The sequence below is a fragment of the Neltuma alba genome, unplaced genomic scaffold (genome assembly GCF_004799145.2).
Source record: "Neltuma alba isolate B1F8T4 unplaced genomic scaffold, ASM479914v2 tig00012032_pilon, whole genome shotgun sequence".
Taxonomy (NCBI): domain Eukaryota; kingdom Viridiplantae; phylum Streptophyta; class Magnoliopsida; order Fabales; family Fabaceae; genus Neltuma; species Neltuma alba.
Window position 1 is genome coordinate 117,948 of NW_021636598.1, and position 18,488 is coordinate 136,435.

The 18,488-nt window shown below is 34.9% G+C and overlaps 2 protein-coding genes across 3 annotated transcripts; one reads left to right on the forward strand and one right to left on the reverse strand.

Annotated features, from left to right (window-relative positions):
* Window positions 1-5,149: 5,149 nt before the first annotated feature.
* On the forward strand, window positions 5,150-6,984 carry LOC114721365 (uncharacterized). Its single transcript, XM_028907185.1, has 3 exons — window positions 5,150-5,339; window positions 5,843-5,866; window positions 6,527-6,984. The coding sequence occupies exons 1-3, from the start codon at window positions 5,150-5,152 to the stop codon at window positions 6,853-6,855; spliced, it is 543 nt and encodes a 180-aa protein (XP_028763018.1). The 3' UTR covers window positions 6,856-6,984.
* A 2,150-nt stretch (window positions 6,985-9,134) lies between these two features.
* On the reverse strand, window positions 9,135-14,857 carry LOC114721354 (calcium permeable stress-gated cation channel 1). 2 transcript variants are annotated; one of them, XM_028907171.1, is made up of 12 exons: window positions 14,775-14,857; window positions 13,964-14,317; window positions 13,674-13,829; window positions 13,418-13,553; window positions 13,160-13,261; window positions 12,790-12,906; window positions 12,606-12,686; window positions 11,786-12,126; window positions 11,069-11,314; window positions 10,381-10,705; window positions 9,809-10,042; window positions 9,135-9,675 (listed from the first exon to the last, which is right to left on the reverse strand). In XM_028907171.1, the coding sequence occupies exons 2-12, from the start codon at window positions 14,275-14,277 to the stop codon at window positions 9,430-9,432; spliced, it is 2,298 nt and encodes a 765-aa protein (XP_028763004.1). In that variant the 5' UTR covers window positions 14,278-14,317; window positions 14,775-14,857; the 3' UTR covers window positions 9,135-9,429. The 2 variants fall into 2 exon arrangements, with proteins under 2 accessions (XP_028763004.1, XP_028763005.1); XM_028907172.1 differs by lacking the exon at window positions 14,775-14,857 and adding an exon at window positions 14,527-14,574.
* Window positions 14,858-18,488: the final 3,631 nt, after the last annotated feature.

The following is an 18,488-nucleotide window of genomic DNA, read 5'->3' on the forward strand; positions in this document are numbered from 1 at the left end:
ATAATGTCACTATCTGCTTCTTTCTAATGGTATTGGGCTTTACTATCTCAATCATGTCATAAAATCGATCCCTCTGCACAACACATACTTGCATTTGTAAATAATTTGGTAAACAAACAGCATGTTACACAAGAACAGTAACAATATCCTTACACATCCGGTCACCACAGTCATCATATCATCACCAGCTGCACCTTTCTTCTTACTCTTCTTCGCAGGAAAACTTGGCTTCATTGAGTCCAGCACATAGAAATTCATTGTCTTAGGCTCAAGCACAAGACAAAACCAGTGAGCACCAACAAGTGTAGGTCCAAATATCAAGTCACAGTCTCCTATGTTGTAACCGACATATTCAGGCAGAAACTGCTTTTCTCGTTTTCTAGCATCCCACTGAGATGGGTTCGCAGCTAGTATTGCCTGCAGCATTGAATGATTAGTCATGTAGCAGTAATTATTTTGTAAACATCTTAGTAACCTTACCATAAAGTCAGCATCAAATATGTGTCGCTTGACTTCTCCTTCGCTCTTCATATCAGCCAGTAAAGTCTTGCACACAACTGACAAAAGCTGTTTACAAGTAAATTTTAGTTTTTCGCACAGGTATACATGAGCATCAAATATAAAGTTATAGTACTCAGCCCAAGATCACAATACTAACTTACCCGGTTACCAATTCTCTCAATTCCTCCAAGTGTCCTTAGCTAATCTCGAGTGATATCCTCATCAGATATTTTAACTAAAGGCCTAAAAATGTGTTCCTAGTATCATTATGTGTGTAGTTAATCAGTAAACAACCGATAAGTAATATCATTCACAGTCATGCGAATAGTAACTTACATGTCACCCTCCTGCCTTGAACACATACGGGATATCATGTCAAAAACTTGTCCTTTTCCTCCATATTCCTCTTTTTCCTCTTAACAAGCATTGTCAAAATCCATGGAGAATTTATGGCCGACTTCACCTCCCTCTGTGATCTCCTGGGCTGTGCATTCTTGTCCATGGGGGAAACATCAGGGGAATCCATATTTCCTACTTGTATTCCTTCTTCCTCAACATCAATCATGTCGGCCTCATCCGAGTCATCTCCATGATGAGGTACGTGTCCTGAGTCCTGTCCATCATCATCATCTCCCTCATTTTCATCATCACCTCCCTCGTTATCATCATCACCATCATCAGCTTCATCTTCTTCCTTATATTCATCTCCAACTTCACTAGGGCCCTCATCTACCACAGTACGATTTTCCTCCATCGTTATGTGCACCTTATGTAGCTCGTCCTCTACTGCACTAACAAGTCTCTTGTAGCTTAAATCAATTACAGCCATCAACTTTTGATGTAAGCTCTGCAACTCCTGCATCACATTATTAAAAAAGATCAAACACTTTATCTTGTTAATGCACATTGAAATTACCAAGTAAAGCACACACCGGGTGTAAGTCAGCGACACTTCTCCTTGTTCTCTCCTCATCTCCAACCCTAACTTTTGAGCCCTTCTCCTTATACAATAGGCCTCTATTGCTCTGCCTTTCTTTCTTTGTCATCTCCTTTATCCTCTCATCAGTCCAGAATTGAATAGCACTTATTGACCCATCTCTAACAGATTTAGATAATGGGAAGTGCTCAGCAAGATATAACTGCAACATCAAATTATTAACTTTATCATCACTCCATTCAAACATATAACAAAAAAACAATGGTAATAAATACATACCAATAAGAGGTAGATGCATCCTCCGACATTGCAACTCCTTTCATCATTGTCTTTCCCTATGTTTCTATACACTTCAACATAATCTTCCATCTCTTTCCACAAGTTGTTCACAATGTATGTGGCCCAATCAAATCGGTGAAATTCATTCATAGTACAACACATCACCCTTACTAGCTTGTCACTCACTGTTGTTTGTGAGGTAGGAGCTAGAAAACTCCCAAGTGTGTACAGCATGAACAAGAACTCAAAATTCTCTTCATTCTCCCCAAATTTAATGTTCTTGAGTATCTTGGTAAAAGAGACTTTACCATATTCATTCTTCAACCTCTTATATGTTTCATCATCATCATTCACATCCGTTCTTAACTTTTCCCCTATGTGGGGTACATCCAACAACTCCGCAACATCTTCTGCATCAATTTCCTTGATCTTCCCCCTTATTGTAAATTGATGAGTAGGCGGATCATATGCTCGAAGCATGCGTACTATGAGGTCACGAGGGAGTCTCTCACATCCCATGTCAAGCAAACTTGCAAATCCCAAACTTTGTACCTTGGCTTTCAATCTGTCATTGCTATTTATAAATTCCACCAATGACTTGTATTGCTGAACTGAGCAACGGGTGCTAAAAGCAACTTTTTTCATCCGCTTCTTCTTCGTCCCTTGCTTCTTTGGTTTGTTCACTTTATCATTATACTTCTTCCTCTCCTCCGGTGGCAGCTCCCTCCATGCCTTTGCTCCCTCCCTAACTTCTTCTCTCCTATTCCTAAACTCTTTGCCCGCCTTAAATTCATGGAGAAACAGCATGTACCCATTCTTCACTTGTCCACTTCCCTCTCCTTCTCCTTCTACTTGTACTTGTAATTCCATTTTCCCTGCTGCAATGACACCACTTGTTAGTCATTCATAATAATATATTTCTTTCACAACAATGTCGTCAATTCCATCAACAAATGTGGTCAATTACACTAACAAATATAGTAAATTTTATTAACATATCAACAAAATACCATTGTCCACTCAATTAACAAGTGTAGTCAAATCCACTAACAAATGTAGTAAATTTCAATAACATATCACCTACAAAACCATTGCACAATCAAATGAATTTGCATCACAACAATGTTGTTATTCCCATAACAAATCTGGTCACTTTCATTGACTAATGTAGTAAATTCCACTAATAAATGTAGTAAATTTTATTAACATATCACCTACAAAACCATTGCACAGTCAAATGAATTTGCATCACGACAATATTATTATTCCCATAATAAATCTGGTCACTTTCATTGACTAATGTAGTAAATTCCACTAATAAATGTAGTAAATTTCATTAACATATCACCTACAAAACCATTGCACAGTCAAATGAATTTGCATCACGACAATGTTGTTATTCCCATAACAAATCTGGTCAGTTTCATTGACTAATATAGTAAATTCCACTAATAAATGTAGTAAATTTTATTAACATATCACCTACAAAACTATTGCACAGTCAAATGAATTTGCATCACGACAATGTTATTATTCCCATAACAAATCTGGTCACTTTCATTGACTAATGTAGTAAATTCCACTAATAAATGTAGTAAATTTCATTAACATATCACCTACAAAACCATTGCACAGTCAAATGAATTTGCATCACGACAATATTGTTATTCCCATAACAAATCTGGTCACTTTCATTGACTTATGTAGTAAATTCAACTAATAAATGTAGTAAATATCATTAACATATCACCTACAAAACCATTGCACAGTCAAATGAATTTGCATCACGACAATGTTGTTATTTCCATAACAAATCTGGTTACTTTCATTGACTAATGTAGTAAATTACACTAATAAATATAGTAAATTTCATTAACATATCACCTCAACTATTGTCCAATCAATTACCAAATGTAGTAAATTTCATTAATATATCACCTCAATATCATTGTCCACTCAATTGAATTTGCATCACAACATGTTATTCCCATACCAAATCTATTCTTTTCCATTGCCGAATGTAGTCAATTACTCTAATTAATGTTGTAAATTTCATTAACATATCAGTTAACAAATGTAATCATTGCCAACAAAAATTTAGTCGTTCTCATACCAATAGTTGTTATTTCAATACCAAACCCACTAGTACTATTTACTACTTACTTCATCAAATTTACTACTCAGCTAATAGAATTACTGCTTTCTAAATTACTACATCAGGATAACCTTTGCAAATTTTACCCACGCAAGGACAAACTTTTCAGCCTAAACCATTCAATGAAAATGAAAGTAACTTTATCATTGCCGCGCATGCAGACCAAATTTTACTAAATTCAACTTCCTTAAAATCCCACCCTCTCCACATAGAAAGCTATACTCTTTTTAGAAAAGTCAAATAACACCGACAAAACTATCCTTTCCATTTTGTTCTTTTCCTTCAAATCAAAATAAAACAATCCCCACAACAAAAGCAATCCTCTGTTCCAATTAAAGGCCACCCAAAATGGATTAAACACTATCAATCACAATCATTTCCAAATGTGTACACAACCAAACACATGAGCAATAACATGGAAACAACTTCTTTCGTCCTACAACAACTTCTATGGGAACAACAAAGACGGAACCACAAAGAGCATCACTGCATAATTACATTTTAAGCTTCGGGGACCCATCGAAAATGCTTTATGAACAACAATATTCAAGTTCCCTACCTGTTTAGTTTCGAAAGCGACGGCGGCAATGTGATTTTAGAGAACGCTTTTTGGTTACTAGAGGACCTTCGATTTGGTTTCGCTGAGTGGGGGCACTTTCTGTTTTGGCGGGTTGCTCTCGTCGGGTCGGCGGGTTGCTTTCGCCGACTGGGGGAGGTAGTTCCAGTTCCTATTTCACTTAGTGGGGGGTTGCTTTCATCGAGTGTGGGGGGTTGCTTTCGCTGAGTGGAAGCAGTTCCTGTTTCGTCGACTGGGGGTGTTGTTTTCGCCGAGGAGCCGGTTTCCGCCTTTTCTCCATCTCCTCAGGTTTCAAACATAAGAAGGGCATTTCGGTCTTTTAGCCAAAAATCTATATTCCAAATTGGTACCCAATGCCCTATTTGTCATTTTGCTTATTCATGTGCCTTATTTGTCTTTTTGAAATCGAGGTGGTATTTTGTTGTCATTTTCCCAAAAAAAAACCACTACTTACATGGCAAAAAGGGAAAAAAAAAAAAAAAAAAGGGTAATCCTCGCACTTTATACCATGTCGTTTCATGTAGCTGCTAGCTCCACGATCAACATGACGGGCTGCCAAATAGTCACACGAAGCCATGCAGGTTGCAGGGACAGTTTGAGGCTTGGAGCAAGCCACAAAGCATTGTAAGTGAAGAATCAAGATTGAAGATCGTGTCTTTTTTCCCCCACTTTTGGGCGGCAAGAGTGAGAGATGAACACGATGCAGCAAAGAAGGTTGAGATTGGTGATGTGGATTCTGGCTCTGTGTCTCATTGTTTACATAGCGGGACGACCAATGTATTGGCAACTTAGCGAGGGCTTGAACGCCACTGTTCGTCACGCCGCCTCTTCGTCTTGTCCGCTTTGCCCCTGTGATTGCTCCTTTCAACCCCTTATTTCTCTCCCTGAAGGTACCTCTCCGTTTCCTGAAGCTGCTTCTTTGAATTCACATCCATTTATTGAGTTAATCGAGAGATCTACTATGGTTACTTTGGCTTGTAACATGGTCAGGGAAAAATCCCTGTGCTTGTGAAAAACCTTGTAAAACGAAAACGCCATCTCCTCAAATCAACGGTCGTAGAACATATTTGTCTACGCTCAGCAACAAAACTGCAGTGACATGGAATTGCCCTCTGAAATGCGGAATTGGTAGATGTCATATAAGACATGGGTTGTTTACTGTACTTCGTGAAACATCATGAGAAGTGTGATTAATCTCCAGAAATAAGTGCAATCAATTAGTCAATTTCACAACTCATTGACCACAATGGAGAATATGAACTCGGTGCTGTGTTTGTAGATATTGATTCTTGTACGAATTTATTGCCAATTGCTTGCTTATTTATTTCTTACCTTTTGCTTATGTATGTGAAGTGTCAGCTTAACACGGTGTCTGCCTGTTTTTCAACTTCAGGTTTGAGCAACAATTCCATTACTGGTTAGTTTTTCTTCCTTGTATTTTTTGTGGAGTTAGCATCAGCGTGAGCCCATAGTGATATGAAGAGATAATAATACATACTCCAACGTTAGTATCTGCCGTGGACGTCTGATCTGACACAAGTTGAAGAATCCTGAGATGATTAATCTTATTCTTCCATGTTGAAGGGTGTATTGCAGAATTGTACTTTATCATGGGAGGGTTTCCGATTGTTAATTATTTGTCATGTTTAGCAATCGGCACTCATAATAGTTGATTCAGTTGAAGTAATCCTAAGTGCATGATTTATGTGATTGAGTTTCTCTTATTAGTTAACGCCAAGTTCTCAGGTGGGACTGACACGAAAGTACCCAACTACAGTATTTTCTTGGGGGTTAAAAAAACAGCAGTATTTAACTTGGAAACATTGTCATAGAATTAATTTTTTAGTGTGGATTCAAATGAATGCTTTGAAAACAACCCAATTCCATTATTTGTCATGGTTGAGCATCAAAGATGATGTATTTTATAATTATGTGGATCTGTCATTGAAAGATGCCAATGATGGTGTTACCCAATTGGTCAATTTCTTTGGCCCTTCATCCATGGGCAGTTTTTCTTCCCCCCCCCCCCCCCACACCGGGGTTAAAAAGTAATTATGTCTCGATATATGCAGTGTAGATTGCATGAAGGAAAACCCAATGATGAGTGAAGACATGCAGAAGAGTTTCATAGGCCTGCTGTCAGAAGAAATGAAGTTGAAGGAAGCAAAAGCTTGTGAAAAACATCGGCATGCTGATATGGCACTCTTAGAAGCTAAGAAATTAGCATCACAGTATCAAAAGGAGGCTGACAAGTGCAATTCAGGGATGGATACATGTGAGGAAGCTAGGGAAAGAGCTGAAGGAACACTGGATGATCAGATGAGAATAACTGCTCTGTGGGAGCTCAGGGCTAGGCAAAGAGGATGGGTAGAGTCCAGAGTGAGGTTCCGTCATGCTTATGTCTGAGCATCGATTGTCCATTCCTATGTTTAAAGTCGGCATCATCTGACATGCATGTCAGTTGTTCATTTATTCTTTTATTCATTGATTCATTTGTTAATTTCTTGCTATTTCTCACTAGAAATATAAATACAGAAGAAATTAATTGCTTTTGGTTTTACTTCTATTTAAATGATCTCTTCTGCATACTGCTGTCTATTTTCAATCTGCCGATTCTTTTGTTTTCCTTTTCCCCATTTCCCAATCATTCACTCTAAGCATGAATTACTAAATTTATGAGTACTGTATTGTAAAATCACTTATTTTGTCACTGTGGGGATAGTTGTTTACTTGACAGGGAAGTACAAGAGAGATTCTGATAGAGATTAATGTGGCAGACAATGTTTAAATCCCACGGTAAATTGTAATAATGATTTGAGGGCATCTAAGTGGATTGGTTTTCCTACCTCAATAATTATCTTTTGCGGAAGAGTTGCCTGTTCCACCTGGTCTATCAATTGGTATTATGGCGAGTGGTTGGTAGTTCAGATATGAGTTATTTGCAAACTGTTATAGTTGATGGAAGGTTCTAATTAATGAGGAAGCCAAATGAAGTGTCATGGAGAGTAGTTGTTGAACGTCAATTCTCATAGGGAGGCAAAATGACGGGGACTGCACATTGAGGATTCATGTGATGCTCTGATTTTTCCACCTCAATAACTAATTTCTAAGGCAGGATTCCTAACCTCACTTAGTATCCATAAAATTTTCTAGAAGACTTGTTGAGTATTTGTAGATTAAACAAATTATGAATAGGTGTATAAACATAGCAGAGATAAGTTTCATAAAAAAGTTCATCCAATATGTGATATATTCTAAAATAATATTCACTGCCGCCTGATCACATAATGCAAGAAAATGAAAGAAATTCATCAAAGGAATTTTGGAGTGGATAATACCATGACAAGAACTTTATCTACTATTTTTTTTTTTTTCCATAAGAACACTTTAGTTCTTATTGATTCATTGTAAAATAATTTAATACTACCTTCGGCTTTTAATATAGGACCCCATTGATTAATTTGGAAAGATTAATAAAGTTACTTTAAAATATTTATGTTTATTATTTTTCTCCAAACTAATTTGTCTTACATATAAATTGATATATAATCTAATGATACACATAAATATTTTAGAGAGATCATGTAACATATACTATAACTAAATAATTTGTTAACTTTCCTAATCTCTTGAAATTACTCAACTGGATTTTATATTAAGGATCGAAAGTAGTACATTATATTTATTTGAATTTATTCTCGCTGATTCATAATAAGGCAGTCTAACTATTTCCTTGGGAAAAATTCTTAGTATTAGTGTAGTGCCAAGACCCTGTACTATTGCCTTATAAATTTTGCATGTGGATTCATAATCCACATTATGTAAAGATATGTGATATAAAGCTAACACTGCCAAAAATGCTGTTACATATCAGCGTGTGAACCGTGAAGGTAATCTCCGTTGCATGTTGGAGCCAAAGAGAAAGCAATTTGCCCATTTCTGTCTATTGCAGCAGCGGGCCAACATGGTCATGAAGCTTTAAATTTTGAAGCTTAACAAGAGGGTAAATTAATGCAGATTGTCTCAAGTTTGTCCCAAACTGCATTAAGCCGATTGTGTCCGTCCATTTTAATAAACAACTCTTTGCTTGCCATGCCAATACATTGGGAACTGCTTTTCACTGAAAATCTTGAATCTCAAAGAAAGCCAGAAATTTAGCCAGTAACAACTCTTTACTTCGTGAAAGAACAGAGATAAAAATGATATGATTCAACCTCAAATCCATTTGAATTTAGCGGATAACAGCTGGGCCTGCGAATTGATGTGTATTCGAATCATAGGAATATTCATGCTTGTTTGGTCTTTAGTGGAAATTAGGTTAAGGTAAGTCCTATGTACAATCATTTTGTGTAATTTACAACATTCAGATATTACATAATATAATTCCTCAGTGAGGTTGATACAAATTAATAAAAAGTACTACCTCCGGTCCTTAATATAAGACCCCGTTTGACTTTTAGTTTGGTCCTAATTATAAGACCCCAATCCATTTTGTCTCTCATATTTATGCATTTTTCCCAAGATAGTCCTTCTAATAATGATAGTTCTAACCAACACACTTAATTAGCAAGGATATTTTAGGAATGACAACACTTATTTGTTACAAATAACTAACTTAACTTACTTCATTAATCTCCTCAAATTAGTCAATTGGGTCTTATAATTAGGATCGGAGGTAGTATTTCTTTAAAAAGCAGCAACCGTGCTACCAATCACAGTCTGATATATTACCCCAAAAAAGGGGAATATAGTACCCGAGTGAAACAAAACGACATCATACCCTTACACTAATACTGAAAACTTTACAATATCAAATTAATAACAAAAAGCCAAATTCTGCTTTATATATTGCTGGAAGGACCTGTACATTGTTGAGTTCATTATATCTGCGGAGCCGTCCTTATATGAGGAATGATGATGATGATGAAGAAGTTAGTATTTATACAATGAAATGATCATCCTTTATCTATGCCACTGATTTCAAGGTGATGGAAGATCTGGAATGTTTCCGGATCCAGTTTTGCTTGGCACTGGAGTATTCCTTCGGGATTGGCGTTTTGTGGGCACAGGAACACAGTCAGTTTCCCACTTTTCAGCACTTATTTCTTCATCATCATCTTCCATGCTGGCCTTGAAAACTGGATTCTCATAGGCATGCTTGAGGTAACCTTCCAAATTCATATTTGGTTCTGTTGCTTTCTCTAGTGTATCTTTCATTGTTGCCTCCTGTGTCATATTTTTAAAAGCAAACATTAAAAAGAACAGACATGTTTACGTCAGACGTTTGAATAAAGACACTTTTTAAGATTATAGTTGAGGTCATGTAAGATAAAACGCAACAAATGATAAATTGACATACCTGCAAGGGATATTTGACAAAGGCAGATTCAAAACGGCCTTTGCAGTAATAATGGAACGAAATAGTTAGTATTGGGAGAGCAATGAGAAATGGGGTTGATGTAGCAGCTTTCTTGGTGCTTAATAGTCCCATCAGAACTATATGTGAGACTATCAATGCAACTATGACACGTAAATGGACATAAGGCCAGAATGCTGCACCACTCTCGTACTCTTGATTATAAACGTTAATGATCTGCAATAAGAATGTAGGATCAATCTCCAGGTTATACATAAACACACGCACAGAGAGAGAGAGAGAGAGAGAGAGAGAGAAGATTTGCAGAATGATATATAATTGTTAGAATTATGCACATTTGAACTTACTATGCAGAAGCAACTATGCTTTTCTGCAGTAGTTAAAAGCTACACAATCCCGGAAAATTCACAACAGTAACCCCTTTACAGGTTATTATTATTCAAGGTATAAAGAAATCATACTCTTAACAGCACAAGATTGTTTCGGTTAAAATGAACAAAATATCAAACTTCAATAGAAATAATAATAAGATCAGGATCATTTCCGGTTTTTACCTGATGACGGAACACAACATAGGCCAGTGCAAAGAAAACTATGATGAAAGGGAGAACAACAGGTGTGACAGCAGCATAGACCAGACCAAGCAGAAAGTAGAGTTGAATACGAGGTTCTCGGGCATGGAAGCCGATGCTCCCTGGATCCATGGCCTCTTCCCTGTCCTTCTCAGTCTTCACCAGAAAGAAGTTCTTCAAGTGATAAAATATCAGTGGCTTCAGCATCAGGATCTCTGCAGCTATACCAGCCCATCCATCAACCATTATGTAGGAAATGAAGAACGTTGCTTTTATTGGAATTGCATCTCCAATTGTCTCAGGGTATCTGCCAACAAGCATAACAAAAAGTTCATTAAATAAGGGTGGTCAGAGTAGTATATTGAAACTAGAGGAAATGTGTGCAGGATTATAAAACTCAAGCAATTTCCTAATAAAAATTAGTTATGGGACTTTTTAGGAGAGGAAAATATAATCTACTTTAGAACATCAAGTTAAACAAATTTTTGAGCACATATACATAAAATTTGTTTATGTAATTATACTGATTACGTGTTTAAATTTTACTAAATAGGATAAACTTGTAAACTTAATTGCACAGAAAACATGAATCTGATATAGAATTTGATTATGATTCAAAGCAAAATGTGAGTAGATTAAACAGTACTGAATGAAGTCTAAAATGACTTACGTATTGGCTGGTTGGTGCATAAAAGCTTTCAATTGCTGAAATGCTGCTCCAGTGAGTATGCTCACAAAAAATACATTAACTAAGTTAAAAATATAGTATCTGGAAGCTGCTCTTCTCTCAAGAGATGATAGAGACACAAAGCCTTCGAGCTTTGCCATTATTAACAATATTGTTGGCACAAAGAGCAGAAAAAGCTTCAATATGATACCAGGCAAGAAGCCTTGGATGAATGACTTGATGAAGGGTCTGCACAATGAAGTACACTAAGGTAGGTAAATGATAACTAGATTATGCTGGTTGATTCAATAAAAACAAATTGTTGAATCAGTCTTTAGTCCGGTTTAATTAGCCCGAAAAATCAGTCAAAAGTAAGTCTTCTTTTAAACAGGACCAAACTTGGGTTTAAGAGTCACCAATTATACTAATCTGACCTTAAATTCGGATCCTATGAAGTGAGAGTTCTAAAAGTTTTCTGGAGAAAGTAACCAGTACTTCCAGTTATAGATAAATTTTGCGCTGTATGTATAAAGAAAGGTAAATGTGGAGTATAACTTCAGAAACTTCAGAAACTTCAATTTCAAAAGATTTGGATTGTCCAACTTGACCCTGGTCAGGGCCTAGCCAGGCTTGAGCTTCAGAGATGAAAACAGACTGCACCAAGGTCAAGCCAGAGTTAACTTCTAAGCTCTGTAGCACAACAAAAGAGAAGACACTTACATTTCTACAAGTGGTAACAGCCAACGTGCTGATTTCTGGATGCCTTCAATACTTGCAATGGATTGAACAATTGCAATGGGAATCATAAAGAAGAAAGTGAGAAAGAAGAATGCAACAGCTATGATGAGCCTCCTGACTCTGAGGGAAACATAAGGGATTGCCAAGTTTGGCCAATACACATCTCGTGGCTCCGGGGCCCACTCAGTGAGCCACATTGTTGGGTTTCTGGTTTGTTGTGTTTGTGCACAAACAGCAGCACCCCATCTAGTTTTGAAAGAAACAAATGAAGCTGGCGTGATGGATTTCGGGTCATTTGTAACTTTGTCCCTCTCTATTGCTATCTGCAACAAGTAATCTATTTCAATCGCTCTGACCATTATCAGAAAAACAAGTTATATTGTTGATCTGGTAGTGAAGTTTCATATTTTCATGATTTAATTTATGACTAATGTTTTCTCAATGCAGTGTTTTATTTAATGGCTAATGAATGTGGTACATTGATTTCTGGTTCATTGTTCATAATAATGATATATAGAACCCCAAAAGACAATGTGTTGAAGAAATCTTTTCAGATTTATCAATGTCTGTTCCTAAGTAAACAATACAAACAAACCAAGGAAGGATAATCCTGCTGATGTAAGAATGGAAAAACAAAAATTCTCAAAACTATGTCAAGTACCAAACTCTACTATAACATAAACTCTCTAAAATCAATATTTTATTTGCATGTACGAATAGTTTTCATGTTCTTTCATGCGTTGTTCACAGGGACAGAGTGATAAAACTTCCAAATAAGTGGATAGAGAAACAAGGTACTTACTTTTTTCAGGAGTTCATCAATTTTAGTGGTGTGATATTCAATGGCATCCACTTTATTTCCGCAAAGACCAAGACAACCAGTCTAGTCAAAACATGTGAGAGGGAGAAAAAGGGAGGTTTCTGAATTAGCACCTAGTAGTAGCCTTAAATCCAAGTTTGAAGACATTTAGATCAAATGAAAATACCTTCATAGTGGGTCTTATAGAAGTTCTTTCAAGTTTATTTTGATAATAGACTAGCCAATTCTGCAACTTCTTCTTCTTCTTCACCATCTTTGCAAGTTTGTTTGCATCATAAACAACCTGCAGAAATGTTTCAATGAAAGTGCTTTGACTCATCCACCTTCCCTCAACATTCTCATGGAAAAATAAAATACCAAAGAGTAATCAAGTTTTTTCCCCACGTAAGAGTAAAGTTTCGTTTTGGTCATCCAAAACATTACCCTTATCATTTGGCTCCCTCAAAGATAATTTGCTTCTGCATTGGTACTTGATTGTCTAATTTTGTTTCCATTTCATTATATGAAAATGAATTCATAATAAAGCAGAAACCAACCTGGTGAGTGAGATAGTGATTAGGATGATTGACCAGAAAAAAGTGTTCCACAAGCTCGCTCACAGATTCATCAGGATCTGGTGGTATATTTCTAACAAGCACCTGGGAAGAATACCTTTTTATGAGAAGATAAATCCACATGATGGATAATCTCATATGACTATCTCATTATGAACATGAAGAGAGATTAGAGAGCCCTTTTGAGCTATTTCTGTGTATGGATGATGGAAACGATGATTTGATTTGAATCAAACTTACTGTAAACTGATCGGGGCGACGTTTTTCTGCAGCGAGAAACTGCAACCTCATGGAGGCAACTTTCCCATACTCCTTGTACAAAACATAGCATGTCCAAAAGGTAAAGCCATAAGCCATCACTATATGTCCCCAAAACCTGAGATACAGAACAAAACCTCACTAACTAAACTCACTAGCAAATTAGGATAAGAGTGAAGAATTTAATGAATAACATCAAGAAGTGAAATTGAATAGCAAGCACTTGGGTTTATTAGACCTTTTTGATCTGTCTTCAACGTTTGAAATTGAGAGTTTATCAATATCGCTTGAAGTTACATTTGTTACATCGGCTGACTCTAAGCCATTACTTGTCCAATTTACAGGTACCAGAACTGCCCATGCTAGAAAAGCTATGGGAACGAATATTTTAAGCCTGCACAAGAACAACAATATCAGCTAAATAGTACAAATACGTTTTCCTACGTAGAATTCCACAAAGAATCCTTATTTTTTTGCAACAAACAAGAATTACATATTCATTATGTCACTCATTGCATTGATTCTTACCCGATCAAATAAATGCGCAAGTAAACAGCAGAGTCCAAACCAGCATGATCAATGAGTTCAGGTTCAGGCATTTTAAGAGCCTGTGGCATCCAATTGAGAAACTTGGCATAGGATCTCCAGTCTAAATTGACAAACTTGCGAACAAATACTCCTCCAATTGCAGGATCTGATCTTAAACCTCTGATATACCATTTTGGGAAGTAGACTCTGTCATTCAAAGGTTGAACTCTCAAGATAGCAAATAACACAAAGAACAAAAATGCGCTCAGAATATTTATTCCAGCTGCAAGCCCAATATCTCCCAGTGTCGCCATTTTTCTCTTCTACCAAATGGAGTCACCTTCTCTCAGCTTCCTGCAAGCCAACAAAAAGTTCAATAACAAACTGAGCCTATTCAAAATCAAAGACCAAATTTATCACCGTGCTAAGGACTTGAATGAAGTGTATTACTTTTTAAGAGAAAGAATCATGACAGATCAGCAGACAAGAAAAAGATCATGAGAAGGAAGCAAAATGAAAAGAAAAAGTGGATGATAGAGGAAGGATAAAAAAAAGGATCGTACTTTCTGCTTGTCGAACACAAGTCGGCAGGGGAAATAAATCCAGATTAGGAGATGAAAAGTTCAATGAAGTTAAGGGTGTATAGTTTAAGTATATGTCTCTTCAAAAACCAGAAGGAGGAAGACGATGATTCGACTGCTAACTTGTCATCAAGTGACTCCAACGTAGGACACACGAAACACTCTTACAGACACATTATTAAAGTAGGAAACATAAACAAAGAAAAGAACAAAAAACCAGATAAACTCACAGATATTCGATGGTTTGGAAGAGAAGGAAGAGAATGGCTATGTTGGTTTGGTTGTTGCAGCTGGTGAACTGCATGTATAAGTACTATTCTCTCCATTTTACTTATAAGCCTGCATCTGATTTTGTCAAAAAGTACTTAAAATTTAATTAATACGTAACAAGTAACGTTAAAATGGATTGGTGAACATTTCTTAGAGATTAAAAAAATACTACTCATCTGGTCCTTAATATAAGATCTATTTAACTAATTTGATTAGATTAAAAAAATTAGGTAAATTAGTTAATTATAAGAAATATGACATATTTTTCCTAAAACACCATAATCATTTTCCTTAATTTTTCCTCTCCTTCTTCTACTTGATTATGGTTGAGGAAGTATTCATATAAGTAATTTAGAAAAAATTAATAAATATGAAAAATAGGTCTTATATTTAAAATCAAAATCAACTCAATAATTAGGTTCTATGTGAAACATCGTAGGAGTACAATTTAAGCTCCATAATAATCAACGTTAACCTATTCTTGTTGTGGACTCCTCGTAGTTATAAAAGTCATAGCATACATTTCTGCGTCGGCAAGTTGCCAAGTGGGTATCAACGGTTACTTTTTTCGTTGGCTTGTGGATTAATTTGGATAAATAATGTGCTATGTATAAGATACAAATTTTAACCAATTTTTTTTTAATTTTTTTCTCCATTAGTGCCACTATATTAATCACCCGAACTAGTTTTGGTGATTATTACAATTATGAGTATTATAGTGCTTATGAGATCTACACTATCTAAATACACTTTAAACAGTTTAAATTTTTAACTAATAATTTCTGAATTAAAAATTACTTTTTGTAAAAAAAATAACAATTAAGGATTTTACACAAATCAAAAGAGAAAAATTTAAAAAACAAAAAAAATTACACCGTTTATATTAAATATGAATAATTCAAATTTCACAACAAAATCATCACGATGCTCATCATTCAGAACCCAAATGGTTCCAGAGGAATTCTCTGAATAAATAAGGATTTTTTAACTAATTTGATTAATTTTTAATCTTTTTTGCAAATCAGCTATTTTTATTCTATACTACATTAGGTCCTAATCATAATACATTGTTTCTACTCCATAAACGGGATCTTATTGAATAGTGCCCAGGATTGAAAGGAATAATTTATGAGTCTGTGGAGGGGGAAAGAAGCGTGGCGTAAGCGCGCAATGACAGAGCGTGGGGGCCACGGGCGAATGAGGTATAGCCGTATGGGGTAAGGGGTCCACGTCAGGAGGATGAACTGGCGACAGCGAAAGCAAAGAAGTGCCATGGGGAATCCGCGTAAGAGAAGCGTAGAGAGCGTGGGAGTGAGACACGTGGACAACTGCCCCAATTCCGAAACAGTGAAACATGCCTGTCGACGGTTTTCTCCTTTTTTTGGTTTAAAGATTTAATATCAAAAGAATTACAATGAGATTTTAAAAAAAAAATTACAAAATAAGTTTCAGAAATTATTATTTTTTATTATAAAACTTATAATTATAAGCTGTTTAGATTGTTATTAAAACCTTTTAATAATTATTTTTTTTTTAAGATCTTATTGTAATTTTTTGTCAAATATTTCATGCCTTCTTTCCTTTATCCCATTAATGCCATCAATTCTCAACATTCCCTTTTATGCTCTTCGTATATAAAAAAATAAAAGTAACTATCCTCGTCTTACTGCCTTTGATTTTTAATCTAGGAGCTAGTGAAATATTTAATTGTATCCTAAATATAAAATATCAATCGATTTTATCTTCAACATTTGTTTATTGTGCTTCCAAGTAATTTTTATAATAACTCAATATTTTAAGGAGTTTCCATTAAAGTATGGGTGTTTTTGGAAAGAAAACATGTATTTATTACAAATAATTAGTTTAACTAATTTTTTTAATATTCATATATTAGTTACCTAACACTTGAATTGGAGGTAATATTTTACAATCCAGTATTTTAGTGTCATTTTCTTGGTGCGTTCACTGTTCTGATATTATGTTTTTAATTACATCTAGCACTTTGATTTTTAAGATGACAGATATATCATAAATAAAATTAGAATACTAAATTAATCTAAATTAAAATGCTAATGTACATTTACCCTAAATAAAATGGTCTGTCAAAGAGCATTGGCTTTACTGGCATCTATTCCCCACGAAAGGAGTGTGTGAGTGAATAACTCCTCTCTGGGGAAGGCTAGGATAATAAATAAATGGTTTGTTCATTCTTGCGGATTCAAATTCATTCATGCTCTCTATTTATAAGAATTTTTTAACTTAATTCATATAAATAAAAAGCTAACTAAAATGTGTTCTTAAATGTAATAAATTCTAAATATAATTATAAGAAAATGTCAAACAAAAATTTAACTACTAATGAGATATACGGCAAAATATGGTTAAGAAACATGACTTACTTTCTATTCTAAATATATAAACTTGTGATATTTATTATTGGATTTTTAGCGTGTGAACGTGTCAAAAAAAGTTCTATATTACTTAAGATTGAGAAAACCTTAGCATTTATTAAGATGTAAGTTTGAGTTAATAAAATGATTAAGAAAAGAAGTCTTTAAAATTAACCATTAAAAATGACCGCAGAAGAGTTTATATATTTTAATTGGTCAATTTTATTATTTCATTGACCATATTTAATGGTCTTCAAATGTTTTAATTCATGATTGAAAAACCACCATTTTAATTATAATTAAAACTGTCTTTAATCACTACATGGCAGCCCAACAATTACATATTATCTACCTATAAAAGGCAATATGTGGCGCATGGTTAGAGAATGTTGAATTCTATCCCCGAATTCTCCTCCTCTCTCTCTTCTCTTGAGTTTTAAATTTTTGTTACTCTGTCACCCTATTTTATGCATAAAGGGTTCGTTTAATTTTAGAAAATACCGCCTTTTATCTTAACTTTACGTGGTGGAATAACTCTTAAGAATAGTATTCTTAGATACGATTCAAATCATATTTTTATTATTTTTGTAGGTGTTGCCACATTTATATGTCTATTTTATCTTATGACATTTTGCACTAGATGTCGCCAGCCAATATTAAAATTGTTACATGAGATTTTCCTATGATTTTGCCTATAACTTAAACCCAGTTTTTTCATAACCATAAATCCCTATCTTCATCATAGTTATTCAACGATCCTTATATAAAAAAAAATTAACAAAAATGATTCGTAAATAGAAATTTGGGGCCCCCCGGGGGGGATTATTTTATATGTAAGGATAGAGGTTTTCATATATTTTTAATTTTTGTCTTTCTATCTCCACGATTATATACTTCTCTAATTTTATTTATAGAGTAGAGAAAGAGAAGAGTTTTTGGTTCTATTTATAGGGTGAAAAGAGAAATTTTTCATGTGAATATGCGAATTTACCTTTTATTTATTATTGTGTTAATTTTGTTTTCATATATATATAATATATAATAAATAGGCATAAATTGAAAATTTATTAAATTTTAAATAAAATTTAATGAAATTTAATTTTTTTAGGTTTGTGTAAAATATGTTAGAAATAATTTATAAATAAAACGAGAAAAGTAATAACTATCAATAACTCAATTTAAATTATTTACCGATTTGTGTTGAAAGCTTGAAAGGAAATAGAAGGGCTAGCGTAGTGAAAGTTGGAATAATCGTCAAAGGAAACGAAAAGACAGTAGCAACAT

Coding starts and splice junctions, on each gene's coding strand:
- LOC114721365 (XM_028907185.1), top strand. CDS start 5,150: ATGCAGCAAAGAAGGTTGAGATTGGTGATGTGGATTCTGGCTCTGTGT. Junction 5,340..5,842: donor CCTTATTTCTCTCCCTGAAG/GTACCTCTCCGT, acceptor TTTCAACTTCAG/GTTTGAGCAACAATTCCATT. Junction 5,867..6,526: donor GAGCAACAATTCCATTACTG/GTTAGTTTTTCT, acceptor TATGCAGTGTAG/ATTGCATGAAGGAAAACCCA.
- LOC114721354 (XM_028907171.1), bottom strand. CDS start 14,277: ATGGCGACACTGGGAGATATTGGGCTTGCAGCTGGAATAAATATTCTG. Junction 11,315..11,785: donor CTGTTACCACTTGTAGAAAT/GTAAGTGTCTTC, acceptor TTCATTGTGCAG/ACCCTTCATCAAGTCATTCA. Junction 10,706..11,068: donor ATGCACCAACCAGCCAATAC/GTAAGTCATTTT, acceptor GCTTGTTGGCAG/ATACCCTGAGACAATTGGAG.